General features: G+C 42.8%; 2 protein-coding genes across 3 annotated transcripts in view; both read right to left on the reverse strand.

The window, feature by feature from the left end:
- Window positions 1-363: 363 nt before the first annotated feature.
- On the reverse strand, window positions 364-11,581 carry znf576.1 (zinc finger protein 576, tandem duplicate 1). 2 transcript variants are annotated; one of them, XM_014016604.1, is made up of 10 exons: window positions 11,454-11,581; window positions 10,505-10,976; window positions 8,739-9,251; window positions 5,016-8,407; window positions 4,685-4,922; window positions 2,892-3,056; window positions 2,700-2,789; window positions 2,431-2,617; window positions 2,029-2,236; window positions 364-1,929 (listed from the first exon to the last, which is right to left on the reverse strand). In XM_014016604.1, exons 2-10 carry the CDS (start codon window positions 10,932-10,934, stop codon window positions 682-684), a joined length of 6,471 nt encoding a protein of 2,156 aa, XP_013872058.1. In that variant the 5' UTR covers window positions 10,935-10,976; window positions 11,454-11,581; the 3' UTR covers window positions 364-681. The 2 variants fall into 2 exon arrangements, with proteins under 2 accessions (XP_013872058.1, XP_013872056.1); XM_014016602.1 differs by having other exon boundaries at window positions 4,685-4,928; window positions 11,454-11,580.
- A 1,259-nt stretch (window positions 11,582-12,840) lies between these two features.
- Window positions 12,841-14,839, reverse strand: part of si:ch211-261d7.6 (zinc finger protein 91) — an 11,459-nt gene continuing 9,460 nt past the window's right edge. The window contains exon 2 of the mRNA XM_014016579.1: window positions 12,841-14,426. Coding sequence (XP_013872033.1) covers window positions 13,043-14,426 — 1,384 coding nt within the window. The 3' untranslated portion in view covers window positions 12,841-13,042. The remainder of the gene's footprint in view (window positions 14,427-14,839) is intronic.

Below are 14,839 nucleotides of genomic sequence, written 5' to 3' on the forward strand. Positions count from 1 at the left end.
CTGGTGAAAATTTCATGTCATTAGCACCTCTAGTAATATATTTACTGAGAAAAATGGTGACGTGTTCAATACTTATTTTACCCGCTGTAGTCCCTCCGGCGTGTCCTGGGTCTTCCTCTGGGCCGCCCGGAACACCTCACCAGGGAGGCGTCCAGGAGGCATCCTTACCAGATGCCCGAKCCACCTCAACCTCCTCCCAACCATGCCCGTCCAAGTCTCTGTGTTCAAAACGACAGGCCGGGTCCTCCGAAGGACCCAGACTACCCAGTCGAGGTGGGCCAGGTCCTTGGTAGACCAAGAAGACCGGAAAAAAAGAGGCGGTGAATTTGGATGGTCTAGCCTCCCGTCCTTACCCCGGCGTACGTCATGTCACCTAGCAACCATGACGACGCTAAACAGAAGCAAAGATAGATCAAAATTAGAAAAATATTAATATATTAGTGTTATTAATGTAAAAAAAATTTAAACATGCTATAAAACTTAAAAATTTCAAAGAGGAAAAGCAAATGTGTCTGACTACTACAATTTATTTTCTTTATTTTTTCATAGTTTCCAGACAGCTAAAAAATTTTTGGGGAAAATTTTTTGTGGCATGTCTGTCTCATTTTTGTTTATAAAAAGTAAACAGTTGAACTTCCTACGAGAGTGGTGGTTTCATATTTTTTGCCAGGGGTTCTAGAGTTACTGCTCTTTTCCCAAACTCCCTTGATTATGAAAATTCAAAAAGCAGTTGTGGTTGCGTGAGATACAAAGAAAGACGCAGCACTTAAGGCATAACACTCGTGACGTTCTCTGACAGTCTCCAAAACGACACCGGCCCCCCTCACCCTCCCCGAGCTGCTCAGGCCAGTGGCCAGAACCATCGTACCGAATGGCTGTGTCGGGCAAAGGACTCTCCTCCAGCAGGAGGGGACTGGGAGTTTCATTTGTAGTATGAGTCTCCTCTGAAGGAGGCTGAGGGGGCACCGAGTCCTGAGTGTCAGAGCGGCTGGAGTGGATCAGAGCCTTGGACACCTCCAGTCTGAAGGCCATGAAGGTCAGAGGTGCGCATGCCGCTCTGTGATCCTGTCGGTACAGGAGCCAGGAGTTCACCAGAGCCGCATCTGTCAGGTACCATAGCACCGCTTGGGGCCAACAGCACGGTGGAGAAGCCGTCTGGGGGGTGAGGTACAGATTTTGTAGGTCTCCGCTGAAACGAGACGACGTCTGGGCCTTCTCAAAGCTGTCGATAAGGGAGGCCATGTTCCTTTGGCCGTCCCCGGCAGTGGAGAGTATGAAGCCGCCGTGAGACCTGCGCAGCATCAGCTTCCCGTCGGAGCTCACGAACTCATCCCCGATGTGTCCTCGCGCCCCTCCCACTCTGCCCGCCCCGTGAACCCCGGCGGCTAAAAGGCGTTCCAGCATGGCAGGGGTCGAGAGCTCCTGCTTGCAAAGGAACACCGTGCTGCCTTTAGGGACCATTCTTTCCACCGTGTCTTCTTTGTCTGACAGATCCAGTTTGAGATCCACGTGTATGAGTAAACCGTCGTGCCCGGTTAATGTAGTGCAGTGTAGACACCACCTGTTTGCACTCATCAGAGGAAGCGAGCGTTGATCAACGGCATAATCGCCTTGTTGTTTGAATGACTCGCACCCGGCATTGAAACGATGCAACAATGGCAGAACCTTCCACAGAGGATCAGTCTGCATTTGTAAACCGTTCGAGGTGTCGCTTTTGTGCTGCCCRTCTCTGCCCTGAGGAATTYCACTCAGACTCCTTGTGCAGGTTTTACCCTGTTCTTGGCTTTTTACATCACTTTTAGTCAATCCTTTGGAAGGAGACGCCAGCTTCAACACGTGGGACAGCTCAAGGAAACGAGTTTGTGGGATGGCTTCAGCAATCAACGGCACCTTGGTCAGGTCCTCCCAGTACAGCATCGGACTGGGAAACTGAAAAGCAACAGACCCAATGACTTACAGGGTTTTGTTTATGTCTCCATCTAGCAATCAACAAATCCTTTCAGAGATCAAACCAAAAGGAATACAAACCTTCAACGTTCCCATTGCAATGTGGACCCCAACAAAACATGCAACCTCTTTGGCTGTGACAGGATGTGGCATGTTGGWTTGTTCATTTGTGCAGGAGGCAATGTCCACCCATGTATCCCAACTAAAATACCTGGAGAAGTAATTAATGGGCTCTCTTGTCCTGTTTTCAACACTTTGTGCTTGGATATGGATTGTAGATGTTGGCAAACTATGAAGAAAAAAAAAAGCAATTATAACTACATTGAAGCAATTTTCTCCTAATAAAGCTTCATATAAAATGGAGTAATACATGATTACAATGATGTGCAACGTACAGGTATGACAGTATCACTGAAGAAAACACAGGTTTTCTATGTTTCCAGTTTTGTGAGAAAAGTTACAAATAATGAGGTATTACTGTACTTTGTTRCTGTTTGATTCGGCTGTTGTTCCCTCCTCGATTTGTACTGATTGAAGTATGCCAAAATGTATGCTTCTCTGTCAAGCTGGGGCTCAGATAATCCAAAGCCCCTTGTGTTTTCTTCATCGGCACTCTGGAGCAGAAAGTCCTGGAGGTCTGAAGGATGCTGCCACTCAGAGTCAGACAAAGCTGAAAGATTAATTACTATTGTTTAATGAAAGAATTTCAGATTGGAAACCAAATTTGTTGCAAATTGTAAACACAAACAAACCTTGGCTGGATGTGAATTCACCGACCCCTGGTTCTGATAAACCTCTAACAACCGTCTCCTGATAGTCTGCTGAAGATGGTCTACTTTCATCTGGTTCATCAAGATTAAAGTTTAAATTGAGTTTTTCTTTCCTTCTATAATCTTTGGTAAAATAGAAAATCTAAACATAAYGTGATTAAGGAAGATACTTACATGTATCACAGTTTGCAGCCTGAGTTGTATTATCAGACCCYTCTGGGGTTGAGCTCCCCGTGCTGGTCCCCAGCAGGACCTCCCGCTCCTCCTCCTTCACTGGATAAAAGATGCACTGGTTGGAGGAAACGCTACAGTCCCTTGTAGTTTCAGCATTCTCCATTACTGAAAACAAACCAAAACTGTGATTCACCCATTTCTGCTCTATACATTACATTATAAATATATTACTTGTTTATTTTCTACCTTATGGTAAATACGGTCAATGCTTGTTTAGGTAAAGACGGGGTGCACCGATTACAGTTTTCTGTCTGATCACTGATCTTTAAAAGGTCTGACMTGCTGATTTTGACCAATACCATTTTTTAAATAGCTGAACCTGTCAGGTGTTATAAGGTCACAATATATCTTCAATAATACCCTTGAAACAACACAGACTTGTTTTAACTGRACATTAGTGCTCACAGTAGAACAAAGGRGGATAGTGGCTGATTTTCAGACCTATGTGGAGGTAGACGAAAAGCTGATCTACTCCACCAATCTTATCTAAGTATCGGAAGATCTCCCAAAATTCAGGAAAATGGTGCAGATAAATCRGTTGGCCGAGTAGTGCTGTCCCGACTAGTCGACGTCACCGGTTACGTCGGCTGCATAAATACGTCGACACACACAACATACCATCGACACGTCGTTTTACGTGAATACGTCGAAAGAGGAGAAGGCAAAGAAAATGGCGGCAGCCGGTCCGAGCAGTACACGTGAAGAAGACCCCGATGACAGAGTTCAGCCAAGGAAACGTCCAAAGACGTCGAAAGTGTGGAAATATTTTAAGCCGAAGTCTTTCTAAATGCAGAAAATTATGTGACTCTCTCTACACTACCCCAGCTGGTGAACGCCCTCCAGAAGTCCACACAGAACAGATTGTTTGAGTGTGCTCCAGTCAACGCTTTCCAAATAACTGCCGAAGAGCAGATAAACTGGTAAACTGGAGTACTCGGAGAAAACCCACGCAAGCACGAGGAGAATATGAAAACTCTGCACAGAAAGACCCCAGGTCCAAAACGGGGATCGAACCCAGGACCTTCTTGTTGTGAGGCATCAGTGCTAACCACTGAGCCGTCGTGCTGCCCAAAACATTTCAAATAGCACTTACAGTATAATGGTCAGCCACCTCTGAATGCTCAGCTGGCATAAAAGCAAGTTGAAGGAATGGACATAAGTCAAAGTAAATATAGGTTCAACAAGTACAACTCAGAGAGACATGCTTATATGCAGGAAAAGTACAAAAACAGACTCTCAGACCTGATAATTCTTAGCTGGGCTTAAAGCCTCCAGTCATAGGTTCAACACAGCTCCAATATTTACAACAAAGTTATAAAGCTAAAGGTAGCAAGAGCTGTACAATGTGCAACAAGTCATGATGATTTGTTGCACCTGTTGTGAGGAAATTATCATCAGAACTAATAGTGCGTTACATTTGAACTCAAACATTATAATTTCCAAAGTCTAAGTGGAAAAAACCAGAAGTCTGAATATGAAGTCTGACTTCTGAGGTAAATAATTTGCAGCAGAAATGTTAAAACACAGAAGCCTGAGGTAAATACAGTCCGTCTCTAATGAGGTAGTTGAGAGGCTGGCCATTCATTTTGCATTATGAAGGATGAAAATGTGTTTACTGACATAAAAAACAAGAAAAACCTGGACCACCAATAAGGCATTTCAGACAAAGGTTTGTAACACGGTGAAGATAAGTGAAACCACCTGAAACATTATATGAACTCTTAAAAACTCACGTGGGATGTCTGTGTTCTCGTTGACGACTGGCTCCAGATTCCACTGCATTTGTTTGCTGCCTTGCGGCTCCTGAGTAGTGTTCAGCACAGAGCTGATTTCCTCTTTCACCAAAACACTTCTTATGTCTTGATGATGCTCTGTTTGGACACTGGGACACTGTCTGCCCTGGCAGGTTGGTGTAACCAGCAGAGGATCTGACCTGTTCTCTTCCACCTTGATCTCTGGTCCTTTCTGAACCTGTACCTGGAACAAAAAGAAACATTTATATATTACCAATATCAAATTTAGTGTTGAGTGTACTTTTTAAAAATGGTACAAGCAACACTTCACCTGTTTTTGGTTGCTCCTTTCAGTCTCCTTGGCAGCAGTTGCTCTTTGCCTTGATGTGAGGAACTTCTCAAGGACGTTTCCTGGAGAATGGTCACGCTCCCGACCATTTTCTTCTTCCCCCTGCAGTCTCCCTTCASTCGTCACTTCTTCAACTCTTGTGCTTAGAGACTTCAGCTCAAACTCAACTGGTTTTTCAGGGGATTTTTCCAACGTWGCAGGAATGGAAGGTAAACACGCTACAGGGGGATTGGTTTTCACACCTGCAAACTCATTACTGGCCTGCGTCTTTGTGCAAGTCCGATGGTTGGCCATGTCTAAATCTGAGAAAAGAGGATGCTTTTCATAAACTAGCTGACATTCATTCTGTTCATTCTCCAGGTCCATTCGTTTGTGATTATCTCSAACTGGTAGGACATCGCTTTCTTGAGGATTCGTCAGGACATCTCTCTTCTCTGCTTCTTTTCTCTTCTGGACTAATGTTTCTTCATTCTCTTCTTTGACCTCCACTTCATGAGTGGAGCATGACACGGTTTGAGAGGTCAAACTTTTTAATGGTGTCTCTTTACTAACTTGCTCAGAGTGTTGCTCAGAATGGCAGCCTTCGTTGGATTCATTTTGGTCAATGCTGTTAGTATGCAAAACCAGATCATCTCTCTCACTCTGCTCCCCAACAGTTACTAAATCTACCTCTAGAAGTAAATCCTCCTTAATGTCCTCGTCTGTGTTACCCTGGCCTTTAGATTCAAAGTGAGGATTCTTTGTGGCATCTTCTTCTTCTTGCTTGTCTTCAYCTGTTGCCAAATGTTCTCCTGTCTCAGAGCTCTTTGTCAGAGAAAAGAAAGTAGATTTAGGTGTAAAATTTGGTTGCCTACATGTTTTTTCATCAGACAATGACTGCACATCTAGAGAGTGATGGGATTGCTTATCTATCACAGTTTTACTTCCATCCTTCTCTTCACATGTCCTCATTTCAGCATCTTGAGGAGGGATTGGTAAAGATGGAGATGGGATTAAAGCTGGAAAGGAGACACTYAGTTCTCTGTCCTCTAATGCCATTTCATGCTCAGTATCCCAGTCTATAGGAGACTTCATCACCCTAATGACCTTACTGTGTTCTTTTGGAAGTTGGAACAGATCAGAACAGCTGGAGACGCCCTCGAAGACGTTTCCATTGGTGTATGTGAGACTAGGGCTCTCGACGATATGAGCCGTCGTCTTGTGCTTTTGAAGGGACGAGACTTCATTAAATTTCTCTCCACAGTTTTTACATTCTAAGGCATGTTTGGAAGTTATCACTCCTTCAGTTTCCACATTTGAGGACGCTTTACGTTTCCTGGTGGGCTTTGGTTTGATGGGTACTGTCTCAGGTGGTTGATGGGAAACCTTTAATGTTGACAACAGGGAAAGAGCCTTCTGTGTTTTCTTGGTTCGTCCTCCTTTTTTCTTACCATCTGCAGCGCCGTCTGTGGACTTCTTTGTATGAGACGCTGATCGGGAGTCACTAGGTGACGTCTCCGGTGTAGTGCCAGATGCCTTTGAAGGGTCTAACTTGTAGACTTTCAGTTGAGGCTGTTTATGACCTTTCAGTAAAAGCAGAGAGTCTTGGTTTATATGTGAACCAGTTTCTTCTGCTTTTTCTGCCTGCGCTTTTGAGATTTTTTTCTTTCCCTTTCCCGTCTTTGCACTCTTAGGTTGATCTTTTTGCAGTATTTTTGCTTGTTTTTTCTTTTTAAACATAGGTGATGCCACAGCTTTTTGTTCACTCAAGTGGGCTTTGCCTTCCTTGGCTACTTTTTGCTTTTTCACTTTATTCTTACCCGTATCGTCTTTGATTTGTTGCACCTGCGGCGTTTGTGTTGCAGGCGATTTTATATCACCTTCTGACAACACACTCTCCACTGTCTTCTCCTTTTTCCCCTTTCCTCTCTTTTTGGGTGTTTGTACTTTTTTCTCTGAAAGTTTTTTCCCTTTAGCTTTACTTTTGATCAGGTCTTCCTGTACTGGCTGATGCTGCTGAGTTTGTTTCTTCTGTTTCTTGCTTTTCTTGTCTTTGTTTTGTGAGCCAAATTTCACAACGAGATGAGACTTCTTTGTTTTTTGGCGCTTGGCTGGTTTGACATCAAACTGAAAGTCCATCAAGTCATGCATATATCCCTGGAAAAAAAATGTCCTGGCTGGCTTTCTTTTCCGTACTTTGACCAACTCTTGAGCTGACATTACATTTATAGGTAACTCTGAAGTCTGTGTCGTCTCTAACTGTGAGGAAATTTCTTTAGCAAATGAGTCTTTTACTTCAGATGGGGTATTTTTGTCTTCCATCTGCAATTTTTCAGCAAGATCCTGCTTAACCTGATCATGAGTCTTTGTATCCACCTCAGCAACCTGATCTAGACTGACTTTTTTCATTTCAGACTCTTCTTCAGAGGGTGTTTTAGATCTACTTGGAGCTTGTGTGTCCGATGGAAATGCAGAAGAAGGATGAGCTTGTTGCTCTGTGGACATAAATGGTAGAACTGGCAGGCTGTMTTTTTCCTCACTTATCACAGTCTGTTCAGGGGTCTCCTGGTCAGTGTTGAGCATCAACGAAGAGGAAGTGACTTCAATTTGTGGTTCAGTCTGAATTTGGTCCAGCTCCATATCTGGCATCAAAGCAGGGGTGAGTTCTAATATGACTGTTTGCTCGAGGTTTTCTTTGAGATTATCCGCCTCATTCTGACAAACCATAGGATCAAAGTGAGTTGCAATATTCTCAGGTTGCTGGAGGACCTGAACACCCATCAATTCACCCTCAGGTCTTTCCGTTTGTCCGGCCTCAATGAATGTTAGTTCTATATGTCCACCTGCTGCAACATGGGAGCTGAGATCTGTGAAGGAGGGGTTTTCTAGCTGTCCGTCTGGAGTAATGGGTTCCAGTATAATCGTTTGCTCCATTGGGTCAATTGAAGGATCGAGTTCATCCGTCTTAGCCTCTGTCTGTTTCAGTCCGATAAAGTCAATCTGTGGTGGACTAAGATTCAAATTCACCAGCTCTGTTGGTTCTGACACCTGCTGTAATTCCAGTGGGGGGGCATGAGGAGGCACCTGCCCCAATATAACGACTTGGTTCACCTTCTGCACATTTCCCAACGATTCGATAAGCTTACGAATCTGCTCCGTGTCAATATTGGCGTCCACTTTTTGCAGAGGTCCGTGAGGCTCTACTTGCAAAAGCGCTGGTTGAGGAACAGCTATTGGAGTTATGGTGGGCATGTTTTGTTTTGACAGCGGCCCAGCAGGGGGGGCAATATTGGCGGCCTCAAGTTTGTGCTTCGTTTTCATGTGATGTTGCCGCGTTTTTGGGGTCTTGAAAGAGGCCTTGCAGACTGAACAAGGATACTTTGTTGCAGGAGCACCTGAAAAATCATAAAAATGGAAAGTGGGGATGATGTTTTTGTCAGCTGACATTAAATGTATTTTAACACAGAAAATGTTATTCAGAATAAAAGTCTACACTTAAATAATCAGTTTTGTGATGTTTCATTTCTTAATACTAAAACCTATAATCAGCAGGTATTAATGTTGTTCATTTTCTTAGTTTGGCAAATAAGAAAGTCCACAGGTAATTGTCTGTTTATAACAATGCAAAGTCAACTGAGACTCATGGAAATTTGTCTAAAACAAAAAGACAATAAATAGATTTTATATGTGCAATTAAAATATGTTCACCTCAGAAATTTTCCTTACCATCGTTTTTCTTCCGTTTTGGTTTGGCCGGGGTGTCCTCTCCTTGTGCTTCAGCTCCTTCTGGTGAATGTATCGCCATGTGTTTCTGCAGAGCTTTGGGCATGTTGAACCTCTTTCCACACTCCTTGCAGACATACGGTCGGTCTCCTGTGTGAGTGCGCTGGTGATACTTCAGGAGCGTCAGCGTTTTGCAGGCCTTGCCACATTCGGTGCAGGCATATCCGTCCTCGCCACAATGGATCTTTTTATGAACCGTGAGTTCTGACGACTTCTTGAAAGCCAGCCCACAGATGGGACACTTGAAGGGTTTCTTCTCCGTGTGGGCTTTCTGGTGGGCCATGAGCTCCGTGGAGTTGGTGAAGTGGCGGTCGCAGACATAGCAGGCAAAAAGAGCATTCCTCAGGATGCACTGTTCATATTCTGCAGGGTGGCTCAGCTTGAGGTGGCGCTCTTTGCTCTTGTGGTCACTGAAGATGATATGGCACTCAATGCACTGCAGGGAAAGCTCAGACGCTGCAGAAAAACAGAATTACAAATCAGAGAAAGTCAGCAAGTAACGTACAAACCTATTCTCTGTGTACAGACAAATGCTCAATCTAAAATATCCTAGAAGATATCAGTCAATTGTCTGGTTGCTTCTGATCAAATCACTGTGATTTACTAACAGAGGAAAGAACTTTAAGAAGTATACTATGATGTATAGTTAAACCGCACTATTTTCAAATGAACCAATCCGCCTGTCGATCTCCCGCTCCACTCTTCCCTCATTTGTCAACAAGACCCCGAGATACTTAAACTCGTCCACTTGGGGCAGGACCTCCTCCCCGACCCGGAGAAGGGACCCTACACTTTTCTGGCTCAAGAGACCATGGTCTCGGATTTGAAGGCACTGATCCTCACTAGTAGAATGGTAAATGGGCTGTTCTTATATAGCACCTTTCTATCCAAGCAGGATACTCAAAGCGCATTACACATTGCCCTAATTCACACAGCACTTTATTAGATCTCTACAAAGCTAATATGTACAATCATCTAAGGAGACTCCAGGTAGAAAAAAATCCAGGTAGATTTTTTTCTACCTGTATTCTGCATCAGGATGCATCAGGACATCTATGGAGACTAATCAGTGCCAATCACATTCATACACTGATGGGATGGAAACACATCAGAGTCTTTAGGGACACGACAACTGAAACAGCTGGACGGGGGATTGAACCAGCGACCTACTGGTTCCAGGACGGCTCCCCTAACCACTCTGCCACAACCGCCCCGTAAGAAATATGTACCGGTATTTTAATTTTAGCAGCAGTGAGATAAAATATTATTCATTATTCAGTTCAAGAGGAACTTTGCACGTACAAATGTTTATTTGGTAGCAAGTCTGATGGAAAGATAAAAACACTCATCAAATTTTTTTCAGAAGTCATGATTACATGYATTACTGTGGAGCAATGCAGCGAAATTAAAGGTTGCTTTAATATGAATCGGAGTTTGGAAGTGGGTTGAATAAAAAAATAGTTCAGCTACTAAACGTTTAAAAGTTTGTTTAAAATAAAATAAAGGCCTAAGTCAAATCATGGCATTCTGGTTTAATTAACACATTGCCTGCTGGAAGAAGAGCTGTTCAAAACAATAACCCAACAAGAAAATATGTGATTTGAAGACCCTTTTTAAAAAATTCCTTGTAATAAATGTGTCAGATTGTATTATTTGACCAGTATATAAGTCATTCTGACCTCGATAACTACGCAACATAAAATACTCACATGTGAGGGGCATAACTATTGGTTTGGACATGTCCATCTTCAGCGGATCCACCATGGCCTTTTTGGACATAACATATTTCCTGCCGTCGCTCACCGTTTTATCCTGCTTCTTCACTTTCTGTCCATCTCTTCCACGTTTTGATTTGGTGTCACGGACCGGTTCAGTCGGGACCTTTGCAGTTTTGGACCCARCCTGTGACCGGACACTGGGCTCACGTTCTGCTGCTGGAGTGACTGCCATGTTTGCAGGTGTCTCAGCAGCAGCGTGTGCTCCTGTTGTTGTAATTTCAGCACCAGTATTTGACTTGGCCTCTTTCTCTCGTGCATCTGGTTCACTTAGCTCTGGCGTAGCTTCGGTGTCTGGTAGTGTCTCTGTAGTGGACGTGGTCACAGGACAGGATTCGGTGTGTTCCTGGGGTAGACTCTGCATGGCTCTCTTGCTTCACAGCTTCACAAATGAAATAGTCTTTTTCTAGACACACAAACACACAACACTGCATCATCTTCTGCTTCCATACAAACTGTTGTTTATTTTGTATTGTTAGCTAATATTAAAAGCAGGAAATAGAAATGAACCCACAATGGGACAGCTGGGACCCTGACTGGGCTTAAATAATTTGAATTACAATAGCAGGAGGATGATTGASGGCAGCTGCTGAAGGCTATTCTCTTAAAAGATGTGTGAATAGTGTTATAGCGGGGTTTTTATATGTTTATCGTTTTCCTATTCAACATTTCTGTAATAGCATCGGATACACACATATAACAATAGCCCAGTTAGCCTTATTCACACATTGTTTGGGTTAAATCAGAATGCAAATAGCCGCCTTTCTGRTCTGCTACGGCGCTAAAGACATGAAATATCGGTTCAGTTCGTATTTTTTTCCGGTTTCCACGAACACACGAAACGATTTTGACCGAGTGGGAGGGTGTAGATAGATGTGGGTACCTGATTTGACTCGTCCGCCGCCCAAAACATCTCCGCGTCCTTTCCTCACAAAGCCATCACGGAGGAGCTGCAGACTCCGTGACGTCACGGTGGACAAGGGCCGCACAGGGGAATCATGGGATTTGTGGTTTTTTTTCGCCCTAATTACGATGCCCACCACCCATTTCTGCTCATCTTTCCACGTGCACTGGTGGAGGTGCATCATAAGCTATGTTTTATTAGGAATACTCGCAAAACATGGAGAAATATATTTGCTAAGAGCAAAATTAAGACAATTAATTTACAGCATCATTTGTCTTAAGGGAAGAGCCGCTTTCTGCATCTAATTACTTCCCATGATTTTCTCGTGATAATGAGATCTTGAGATAAGTTAATTTCTAGATGGTTTTCCTCATTTTCAGTAACCATGGTGGAGTTAGACCTGGTCTCCTCAGCTGTTCATCGATGATGTTTAATTCTTATTTATTTACCGTATTAACCAGGCAAATCCCACTGAGGTCACAGATCTCATTTGCAAGGGCGGCATGGGCCTGAAGGCAATCTAGTGTACATAATTTGTCATTTTAAGATTATTACAGACTGAAATTGTGATTTGTTTGTCCTGTACAGATAACTTTATCAGCCCTCGTCATTTACAGARACAGCTGGCCCGACTGCAGATCAGCAGGCGTTTACCCAGTGATCCTGCTGATGTAATACACTTTATTGTTGACCAGCTGAGGGGATCGGGCTGTCTGCATGGATACTGAACGATGCACAATAAAACCATAACTTATCTCAAGAAAACACTGCTTAATTGATCTTGAAAAAAAAAGTATGCAGAAAGCGGCCGCTCTCGGCTTCCATACTTATTTACAAGGGTACCAATAAAATGTGTTATTTCTCTCCTGTGTATTTTATATTTTTTATCTAATTAATGATTTTTACATTTTTATATTATTGCTGTTGTACACATTTGAAAATTGCATACCATTGTCATGAGAATTAAACATTTGTTTAATGTYTTTAGTAAATTTAGTAAATGTTGGAGTAACATATCAAAGCAACCAAATACTGCTAGTTAAACKTAAACTACTTTGCTTGAAAGGTACTATTCCTCTGCCTGAATAAAAATGTCCCAGGRTGCTTTGCAAAAATAAGAAGAATGAAAATAATAGTGTACTCTGGCCCTCTATCAAAACCAAATACTTAAGGTCCAATACTTAATGGACTTTCAGCTATCCTGTTCTGGGTTTTATTTTTAGAAGAATGGCCAGTCTTTTCTATCCATTGTTAAACTAAATTTCAAACAATGAACTTTTAAATTTAAACAGCAAAATTTAGTGGAACCAGCTGACACAGTATTACACACTTCATATATTAGAGCAATTAAACAAAGACACTAATATCAAGGAAAATGCATTTATTTTAGTTTAGAAGTTTGTTTCCAACTTTTACCAAAAATTCTTTCATAAAAAAGTAACTTCACATCTGTGACTGTTTTCTCAGTGTCAAAATCCTAAATATTTGCAATCCTAATGTGGTTTATTAACAAACGATGTAACACTTACTGATAGCATAAAAATCTACACAGATTTTAAAAAGGCCTCTCAGGATTGGGGGTCATGCTGTGGTATGGGTACCTCCCCTGTTGCATGTTTTATATAATGCAAGTGAAGCTTTGCCATTTCATCAAAGCCCATATCACATTCAATGCACTCCCACTCCCAGTACTTATGCTCTCTGTGTACTTTCAGCTCATTCTTGTCCAGATTACAYTCTATCCAGGGTTCTGAAGTCTCCGTACCTGGATCCTTGGGAGGTTTGGGAAGCTCGAAGCGATGCATGGGCTCTCCACAGTCAGACTCCTCTGAGTCTTTTGGATCTCCACATTCAGCAGGCTTGCTTGTTTGAAGCTCTCCCATATTTGTWTTAAYCTCKGTTTCTTCTTTCACACCTGTAAGGGGTTCTGTGTTGTTAGGCTTTTGGATGTTCGCATGAATGGTTGAGAATTTGTAAGACTTAAAGCGGCCCTTTAAACGTTTGGTATGTTGGATTTGGTGTGCATTTAATTGTCTACTTCGACCGAAAGACTTTCCGCAGTATCGGCATAGATATTTTTTTGACGGGGAGTCTGGCTGACTTGCTGGCTTGTGGGCCATTTGAGCTCTCCAGTCATTGGTGTTTGGGGTGTTCTGCCTCAGAATGTGATGCTGCAGATGTTTGTCCAGTGACGCTTCATTCAAAAAACCTTGGGCGCAACTTAAACACCAAAAACGCTTCTGCTTGTGTAGCTCGATGTGAGCCGTCCACAACTTTTCATTTTTAAAGAATTTGTTGCACTGATCACACTTGTGCAGAGACGACTGCAAGTATTTGTTTGACCTGTGGACTCTCAAATGACTAATGAGTCGCGTGCGTCTGATAAATGACATCCCACAATTTGGGCACTCGTACTTTATATTGCTGGGATCGCTCCAGTATTTTTGTTGCTGGTCTTGTTCTGTCGAGGGCGGGTCTTTGTGCAACTTCAGGTGTTTTTCGTACGACTTCAGGAACGAGTAAATCTTCCCACAAACCAGGCAGGAGTAAACCTTTCGAAGTGCGTTCTGCTCAGAGGCTGGCGGAACATCTTTTGTCGACTCTGGAGATCGCAGTTGTGCCGAACTGCTCTTGTCACCCGCATCCGCAACTGGGCTCATGTCTTCGTCTCGGTCTTCTCTCATCACCTGACCTGTTGCAAGAGACCTGCAGTCTTCCAGCTGAGTCTTCTCCTCTTCCAGCTGAGTCTTCTCCTCTTCCAGCTGAGTCTCCTCCTTTTCCAGCTGAGTTTTCTCCACTTCCAGCTGAGTTTCCTCCTCCTCTTCCAGCTGAGCCTCCTCCTCTTCCAGGGCATGTTGGTGCAGGTGAGTCAAGTAGGAATCCTTGTGTTTGAACTGCAGTCCACAGTCCTTACATAAAATGATTGACTCTTCAGCTACAAAAAAAGAGAGAATGTATTAAATAAGCATTTTATACAAAACAGTACATTTAAATCTTCATGTATTTAAAGATTTTTTTCTTGGATTTTCTATGCAATTTGTGAACCATGGGAAAAAATAATATATGCAGTAAGTGGCTGCTCTCAGCTTACATATTTATATACAAGAGCACCAATAGAATATTTCTCACATGTATTTTATACTTTTATCTAATTAATGATGTGCAATCCTAATGTAGTTTATTAACAAACAATGTAACATTTACTGAAAGCATTAAAATCTATAGATTTTAAAAAGAGCTCTCAAGATTGGGGGGTGGTCTCACCCCTCAGGGTCATGCTGTGGTATGGGTACCTCCCCTGTTGCATGTTTTATATAATGCAAGTGAAGCTTTGCCATTTCATCAAAGCCCATATCACATTCAAT

This window comes from Austrofundulus limnaeus, unplaced genomic scaffold, assembly GCF_001266775.1.
Source record: "Austrofundulus limnaeus strain Quisiro unplaced genomic scaffold, Austrofundulus_limnaeus-1.0 Scaffold148, whole genome shotgun sequence".
Lineage (NCBI taxonomy): Eukaryota > Metazoa > Chordata > Actinopteri > Cyprinodontiformes > Rivulidae > Austrofundulus > Austrofundulus limnaeus.